Source organism: Amborella trichopoda, chromosome 9 (assembly GCF_054954075.1).
Source record: "Amborella trichopoda isolate Santa Cruz 75 chromosome 9, AtrichopodaSantaCruz75HAP2 v2.0, whole genome shotgun sequence".
Taxonomy (NCBI): Eukaryota; Viridiplantae; Streptophyta; class Magnoliopsida; order Amborellales; family Amborellaceae; genus Amborella; species Amborella trichopoda.
This window is the reverse complement of record NC_142344.1, coordinates 35,208,432-35,217,699: the sequence shown is the minus strand read 5'-3', so window position 1 is coordinate 35,217,699 and position 9,268 is coordinate 35,208,432. Positions and strand designations below refer to the sequence as shown.

Genomic DNA, 9,268 nt, shown 5'->3' with positions numbered 1-9,268 from the left:
CCTTAGGTCACAATCCAATAGAAAAAAAAAGGGCAAATTATAATCGGCAATGTTAACCAAATCTTTGTCACCACGTTTTTCTCCCATTCTCTTTGTTGCCCAAGTTTTTCTCACGACGCACTTGAAAAATTCCGTCCCCCACAATAAGGAAAAGGGTTTATCGAGTAAAAGGAAATAGATAATTGGAGTATTCGTACGGCCAATGTGGTTGGTTCAGAAATACAGTTCACATTTATCGTGATTCTTGTCCTTGATGAACAGGCGCTAGCAAATGTGCACGTACCATTCACTGTCTTTCCTTTTTTAAGCGCCGCCCGACCTTTTTATCTTCCATCGCCGCAGCTCTGCCGCAACTGCAACTGCAACTGCAACTGCGACTAAGACTCAGCTGCAGGCACCAAAGAAATAAGTGCTCATGTCATGAAAGAGCCCAGAAACGTACGTCTCAATTGCATTAAAACTGGGGTGGAGTTGGCGCTCCTATTTATGAAACTTTGAAGCAATGGATGGAAGCACTAACATGACTGCGCATGATAAAAACTCATCGACCCACTGAGAGCGGCAATCCCTCTCTCGAGAAAGTTGAACGGCACGATTATTCAGAAATAATCGCAAAACCTTTTGAGTTTGACTGGAAACTGACCCAATCGCTGCCCACCCACCATTATTAACTTCGCAAGTTACTCTCTCTCAATCTTGTTGTTTTTCTTTGATGAAATGGCTTTCTTCATAGAAAGGCCTTATTCCACTGCGTCAAGCAGCAACAACGACATGTGCTCGAAACAAGTAGAAGGTAGTGATATGGAGAGGATGGGAGGGTTTCTATCTGTGCCCACTCATTTCGAGCAGTGGGTTACCTATCAGCTTCAAAGGGAGGGACAGGACACTGATCGCTTCATGGCATTACAGGTAACTACACTGTCGCGGCACTCGTATTTTTAGATTTGTCTTTCGCTTAGCATGTATCCATTTCTTCCATGGTTAAATCTATGATTTTTGTATTGTGAACTAAAAGTTCGTTTGGTTAACAGAACGAGAGGACCAGAATGGGGTTGCAGGAGCAGGGGAATGGACATTTATGGGGTTTTCTTCGGGCGATCGAAGACAGCACAGCGAGGTTGATGACTGAAAAAGAAGCAGAGATAGAAAGAGCAAGGAAGTGGAAGGCAGAGTTGGAAGAGGAGATGAGACGGGTAGAGACGATGCAAATTCATTGGCAGAGGATAGCAGCAGGCAACGAGGCCATGGCCGTGGCCCTGACCAAGACCATAGACCGGATCAACCAGAGAATCCAAGTCCAAGACACCGCCTCTTCCTCTTTCCAAGAAAAAGAAGAGGAGATGGTGAGGTGCAGGGCGTGCGGGCTGCGTGAAGCGAGGATGCTTATGCTGCCGTGCAGGCACCTGTGCGCGTGCGGTCCGTGCGAGGTCATACTTCCCTGCTGCCCTGTCTGCCAATGCACCAAGCACGCCACTATTGAGGTCTACTTCCTCTAATCTCTCTTTCCCCCAGAGACCTTTACTGTTCAGTAGCAGTCCCTTCTTCTCATCATTTTTCTTTGCTTTTTTTTCTTATGTGAAGTAGCTCAATGTCAGACCCCGTCGTTTTGTTTTCCCGTTCAGAAATGGAAGCATATCATATTGTGTGCTCCAGCGGGAGCTTACTGCGCCTGTACTCCCTCAGTCGTTTTTATAGTCTAAAATTTTATTGGGGCTACTAGACAACTATGTTAAAGGAGAGAAATTTTAATTTTATATTATGTGAGACTTACTTCTAGCCCTTCAAAGTTCAGATAGTATCAATTCAATCTTGAGGTATTAATTTTATCTGGTTATTTCTCTAAATTTGAGATCTAAAAGTATCATTTTGCCTGAAGGAGTAAATAGATACTACGCTACTGTAGAAGTACAGAATCTTTTGGCCTATGGTAATTCCATATTGTTGGAGTGGGATTAAATGGATTGTGATGGTAGGGACGAACTTCAGTCGTTAATTAATGGCGAGCAAGCGCATGCCTTCGCGTTCGTTCGTTCGTTATCTTAAACTGGGATTATTTCACTTGATTTTCATTCAAATTTCCTATTTCTTGCTTGCATTTTTTTTTTCGAAAGAAAGAGAGAGTGGGAGAGTGGGAGAGCAAGGCATGCCAGCGGGGACCAGAACGACCAATTAAAAAGCGCGTATACCTCCGGAAAAGAGCGAACCATTGAAAGGCGGGTGCAGTTTCTATAGAACCGAGTCTCTAAACAATCAAAGTAAATCACCTTCAAATAGTGCTGAGAAATGCAGTTTCAATACTGAAAATCTTTAGATAACCTTAAAATATATTTTTATCTTAAATTATAAAATTTAAAACTTAAAAAATAATGCAGATCCAAGTCGGCTATAATTGACTGTTTAGAGCCTTGGCACTATATAAACTTTTTCCCTAAAATGCCCCGGGAAAGTTGGTACTCTATATAGAGTACTAGTACAATTAGCCCGTGGACAGTCGGGACATACAAATATTCTAGTCTACGGTACACCACTTGCATTTGTGACTCTAATTTGTCATTTCATTTTTCGAAGAAAGGATGCTTTAACGATGGGATGGGTTTCTATGAGTTAGCCACTCATATTGTACATATGCGGGCCCCCACTTAAACCTAGGGGTGGCAATGGGTTGGGTCCGGCTGGACCCGGACCTGACCTGTCGAGGCCAAAAGTCGGACCCATACCCATACTTGTCAAGTCCGGGGTCTATCTTGTCGGGTCCTAGGTCTAGTCGGGTCCATTGCCAACTTCACTATGAGGTTCTTTTTTTGTAGCCTACAACTGTGAACAACATAGAACTAATTTTTTGAAGGGTGGGCGATTAGAGAGAGACATTCAAGATCTAAATGAGAACTATGTCTCCAAGAAACTAAGTGAGGAAGAATTGCAGAGAGGGAGGATGGCGATGGGGGCCATTTGGGGAACTAGGAGAAAAAGAAAAGTATTGAAACAATTTTACGGTTGGAGCTTTGGACTTTGGGTAAACTAAAAATTCGGGTTCGGGTACCCTCCGGGTCAGGCATAGCAGGACCTGTACCTGGACCTGGACCGGAGACTATCCAAGTATCTTTTATTAGACCCGGACCCTACCCGCAGGTCCAAAACTTGGACCCATACTTGGACCCTTCTCGGGTATACTTGGCGGGTATGGGTCGGGTCCAGGTCCATTTGCACCCTTACTGAAAACCTATCATAAAAATAAATTTTTAATCCAAAACTTTAGATATTCATGATCTAAGTTCAGATGATTATGAAAATAAAATAAAAAATAAAATTTTTAATATTTGATAAGGGAATGCTTTTAAAAAAACATTCTACACCATTTAAATTCATTTTAACCATGGGTTTTTTGGAACTTCCTTCTCTTCAGCAGGCTCTTGCACCCGTAGCTTCGCGAATAATTTTTTCTTTAACTATTTTACTATGGGAAAAGTTTATATAGAACCGAAGCTCTAAACCATCAAATGGGAGCCTACCTCAAAAATTTCACGAGAAAAAGTTGTTTTGATGCTCAAATATCCTCAAATTGATCATCTTGACATAAAAATGCTTGAGCATGAGAAAAAAATGGATTTCAAGTTTTGGAAATAGTGTATTTTGTAACGCATTTTTGGACCATCAATTTCAAGATTTTCAAGTTTTCATAGATCTTGATCTACACTATTTTTGAAGCTTTAAAATTTATAAATAAAGATGAAAATATATTTTAAGGCTATCACAAAGATTTCCAATGTTGAAACCACATTTCTCAACACTATTTGAGGGTAGAATCTAATTTGATTGTTTACAGCCTAGGCTCTATACAAACCACACCCCTTTACTAATGAAGCCTCATTTTCACGTACATAGTGTGACCGTAGATTTTGGATAACACCGTTGGATAATCATGAAATTTCTTTTTAGTTTATTTTTGTTTGACACTAAATAAAGAAAAATAGTTTCATGCGAGCTGGACTGCATATCCAGAGGTATAAAGCTTCTATCTTAAAGAGGATGCAAATAGGTGGTCCATCTAAAACCAATTGAAACTAACGATCCAAATGTTTTTTAATAGAATTATTATTTTTAATTTTTTAATTTTATTTATTTATTTATTTTCCTTATTTCCATGCTAGAGATTACATATCTTTAAAAATTAAGTAAAAAAATTCATCTCAAAAATAGATTTTTAAGAGGAGTCTCAGTTTTACATGGACCGTAGAAACTGGGTCCATAAATAAATGTGGAAAAAGATTAAAAACCTTTTGTTTATAAGGTTGTAGTAGTCTTTGCTGTTTATTTTATTTGGGCATGAAAAAGTTTATATAAAGTTACAACCTTAAAATGTAGAGTTAAAGATACACCTCAAAAATTCATTGGAAAAGGTTGTTTTAATATTGAAAAACCTACTAATTGATTATCTCCACATCGAGATGTATGAATATGACAAAAAAAAAAAATTTCAGTCCCAGAAATAGCGTGTCTTGGAACACATTATCTTGACCGTCCATTTTCAAGATTTTCATATGTTTATAGATCTACTTGATTTTAACCACTATTGGAGTTTAAAATTTTATAATTAGAGTTGAAAATAGATTTTCAGATAATCGTAAGGATTTTTTACATCAAAATTACATTTTATGATAAAATTAGAGATGCACCTTAATTGAATTGTTTTAAGGTTGCAACCTTATAAAACCACACCCATAAAAATTTGATATTATCTTAAAAGACGTGTCATTTTTTATGTTATCTTAAAAGACGTATCAAATATATACCTTTAAATTAAAACAAACATTCAGAGTATAGAAACCTGATTTTTACAAGCAAGATTGTCGCCTTATATAGAACCATGTCCATTAAATACATATAATGGGTCCAATCTTTCAGTTCATTTCTATTTTACAAGTTGCTTTTTAGTTTTTTTTTTTTCCCCTCAATATTTAGAATTGGCGCTAGGTAAATGTGGTAGCGGTGGTGGGTGCCAAATGAGCCAAACCAATTTATAAAAAATAAAAAATAAAATGAGTTTTTCTTCATTTCCTAATCCATTTCCAAATCCCTAGAGCACGTTTGTTTTTCTGAATGAAATCTTTTGGAAATTTGAATGGATAAGTTATTATGGGTTTTAAATAAGAGTTATCTTTTATGGAATGGATAAGTTATTAGTTGCAAGTATAATGGTAATTATTGATGCATGATTAGTTGACAAGGTTAGCTTTTCCTAAGATTAACGTGGGTAGGGTTAGCTTTTCCTAAGATTAACGTGGGTATGTGTTAGTGCGTGTGAATAAGAGATAAGGGTGTACTTCTGGTAAGATAAGTATTTTGGTTATAAATGATAGGATATTAATCGGTAGTTTCCTTTTTATAAAGAGGTTATTTCCTTAGCTCATAGGAGTAGATTAGGTTTTTTAATAAAAGATGAACCTAGATTAGAAAGGTTTATTACGCTTTTTTGGAATAGGACGTGCAAGGTGTGGGTAGGAATTGATTAAATAGTAGGGAAAAGTGCTGAAAGCCTCCAAATATGTGCTTTTTAAACACTCTACCCCGACCCTAATCTTTCCTCACATATTTTTCTCCAAAACCACCTTTTCTAACTAATAATCCCCCCCCCCCCCCCAATCTAAAAATAATAAAAATAAAGACTAAACTACCCTCCCTTTTAACTTTACCCATTTATCTTTTACCCTTACCCATTTCTCTGCATTCCTTTTTCCCTCTCCACGATTTTCCCTCATGCCCTTCTCCGTTCCTTGTCCTTCCTCACGACATTCCCCCTCTACGATTTTCCCTCACACCCTTCTCCTTTCCTTCTCCTTCCTCACGGCATTCCCATTTTCCTCTCCATGAATTTTCCCCCTTACGAGGTCATTTCTCTCTCTTGTAAGGCGAGATCTTGTCTCCCTCTTTTTCTACAAGGCCCACTCACTCTCTCTCACGACCTATTTTTTTACTCTCTCCCTCTCTCTACCAAGGCCCCACTCACTCTCTCGACTTAAGCCAAAACTCAACTTTTATCTCAATCTCTCTTTCTACCAAGGTCTCGCAAAGTATCACGTTTTTCTGTCCCTCTCTCTACACAAGGTCCCACAACACTGTCTGTACAAAGGTTTTTCTCTCCCTCTCTCTCTACAATCGAAGGTCCCAGAACTCTCACTGTCTCTACGAAGGTCCTACAGAGCACTACTCTCTACGAAGGTCATACCTGGGCTGAGCTCGATTTTTGAGGCCCAAGTATGAAAGAATTGTTCAATTAAATATTTCGAAACATTTTTTTTATCTAATTTTTGCATTGTAACTTCAACTTTGGGGTTAAAGCTTGGCATGTGAAAACCTTTTCCTTAATCATATGAAGTGAAAATGTGAATCAAAAGCCTGTTGATGGTCTTTAAATTTGTGTTGTTTCAGATCAAAATGTGGATGAGAACCTTTCCCTAAAATCTGTCGTTGGATAGCTGTATTTAATTTGTCATTGACAATTGAAGGAATTGATAGGTAATTCTTAAGATGTATTGGTTTTTTTTTTTTCTTAGTTTGTTATGGATATTGTCAATGTCCCTTTATTTTCATTTTAAGGTATGAATGTTATTGGTGGTACTAATTTTTGGGTTATTTGTACTGCTTTATGTTAATCTTATAGATGTTGATCCATAATATTTCTTTTGTTCAAATTTAGTAGCAATTCTTGTTTACAAAAATCTTTATTAAAATTTTCCTAGCTCTTGTTAAAATTTAATTTGTCAATGACAATTAAATGAATGGATTGATCATGGCTTAAGATGTATTGATTTTTTTTTCTTAATTTGTTATGGATATTGTCATTTTCTCTCTATTTGTCATTTTAAGGTATAGATGTGATTGATGGTAATAATTTTTGGGTTATTTTTACTACATTATGTTGATCTTATAGATGATGATCCATCATCTTTCTTTTGTTAAAATTTAGTAGCAATTCTTGTTACAAAAATCTTTCTTAAAATTTGCCAAGCTCTTGTTAAAATATAATTTGTCATTAAAAAACAATAAGCATAGCTCTTTTTTAAATTTAGAGTAGCTTCTTTTTTAGAAAATCTGACTTGAGCCTACCAAACTTGGGCAAGTTTAAGGCTAGTATTTAAGATGTTGTATATGCAATGTATGGAGTAGGTTACTACAAATATTGTGCATGACAAAAGAAAATAGGTGATAGCAGATTAATTTATTGCTTTTTCGGTGGAGAACTCCGAACAAGTGTCGATGAGACTTTAGATTATATTGATGGTAATGCATTTACCTTTTTCACTGACTGTAGAACTAGGTTAGATGACATGTGAAAATACGTAGCAGAGCGTTTATCACTTGACATGCACTTGATATCACTGAGGTATTTTGTCCCGAAAAATAGAAGATTTATGGTAAACCTATTCATTGATGATGATATTGTTAGGATCTTGAATGCCCATGAAGGCTAGAGTCAAGTGTTCATCTATGTATTTCATGGGAGTGAATGTAGGGGTAGAAGTACTTCACATAATACTATAGCAGTCGAAAGGCCCACAACCCTCTAATGTTTTGGTCTCTAGCTCTGAACAAAACAATACACCAAGGTTGCTAAGCACATGAGAGAATGCACTTGTTGGGGTAGGATAATAGTTTGAATATTTAAAAGATTTTCGAAAAGCCCTTAACAAGTTTGCTATAGCAAACCATTTCACACACTGTCTTATTAAAAATGAGGGGTATCGTTTAAGGGTAAAATGCAAGGGTGATGTATACAAATGGGAGATATACGCTGCGAAGCTTGGCATAGCAAATATTTTTAAAATCAAAACATGGAAAAAAGATCACTCATGCAATATTGGGGCATGCAATGATGTAGAGAAAAGAGCGTCACGAAAATTTGTTGCATCCTTAATCAAGGATAAATTAAGTGACACTGCGCATTTCAAGGCTAGAGAAATCATGACTGATTTGTCTTGAGATTATGGGTTAGAAGTACCCTATTAGAAGGTTTGGCGAGGAAAAGAAATAGTCATAAAAAACATACATAGTTTGCAAGAAGAAGCATACAACCAGTTATCAGTATATGTAAACCGTGTGATAGAGACGAATCCTGGTAGTTATGTGATAGGACAAGTATGACCAGGAGGTAGATTTCGTCGATTGTTTTTATGCTTTTATGGGTCAATACATAGTTTCAAAAATGGATGTCATCCACTTCTATTTCTCGATGGGGCATCACTGAAGGCACGATACCTTGGGACTCTACTTGCTGCCAACTCACTCGATGGGGATGTATAAATATTTCCTATTGCATTCACAATTGTGGATGCCGAAAATACCGATAACTGGTTATGGTTTATAGAATATCTAAATATTGCTATTAAGACGGATCGTGAAATCATTTTTTATCAGATAGACACCGTGGTCTAGTTGATACAGTCTGTTAAGTTTTTTAGAATGCTCATCATGCCTTCTGTGAGCATCATTTAGCAAGAGAATTTCAAGAACGAAGAAAAAAGACATACCTAATGTTGTTAAGAAAGCAGTTGTATGTGCCTTTATCGGAGCATGTAGAGCATATAGGCAGCAAGAGTTTTTGATAAGATGATGAAAATTAGATCACTTTCTGAGGACTCATTCAATAGTTCATGGAAGTATCACCAAATCATTGGGTCACATCACAGTTCAGGGGTAATCGATATGACCAAGTAACAACCAATGTGGCTTAGTCATATAATAAGTGGATTCTAGAAGCATGAGATATGCCAATTCTCTAGTGTGTTGACTTGATTAGGAGACAAATCATGGAACTAATGGCTACTCGTAGCTTGAAAGCTGAAACTTGGACTACAACAGTTACCCCGAAAGCTCAAAATGAATTAAAAAAAAAATCATAAAGCAATCCCTTTCCGTGAGGGTTATTGTGACATCAAATGGAGCAGTATATGAAGCAAGGGGTGATCGCATGAATTATAAGTTAAATATTATTGCACGAGAATGTGAATGCCGAGGTTGGCAAATAACAGGTTTGCCTTGCAAGCATGCTTGTAAAGCCCTTCAAGTAATGAAAAGGGATCATGTTGACTATTGCGAAGAATATTTCACAGTTGCAAAATTCCGTGAAGCATATTCCGTAACTATCATGCCAGTTACCTTGATCGACTTGTCCAGGCGTAGTTTACGTGGCCAGCTTCCTCTAGAGGAAGTACGAGTGCTTCCACCTCACTCAAGATGTCCCCCTAGCTGACCTAGAAATAAGCGCATCGAG

General features: G+C 37.2%; 1 protein-coding gene across 1 annotated transcript; it reads left to right on the top strand.

Moving 5' to 3' along the window:
• The first annotated feature begins 246 nt into the window (after positions 1 to 246).
• Positions 247 to 1,779, top strand: LOC18436640 (E3 ubiquitin-protein ligase BOI). The gene is made up of 2 exons (XM_006846868.4): positions 247 to 909; positions 1,032 to 1,779. The coding sequence occupies exons 1-2, from the start codon at positions 718 to 720 to the stop codon at positions 1,494 to 1,496; spliced, it is 657 nt and encodes a 218-aa protein (XP_006846931.1). The 5' UTR covers positions 247 to 717; the 3' UTR covers positions 1,497 to 1,779.
• Positions 1,780 to 9,268: the final 7,489 nt, after the last annotated feature.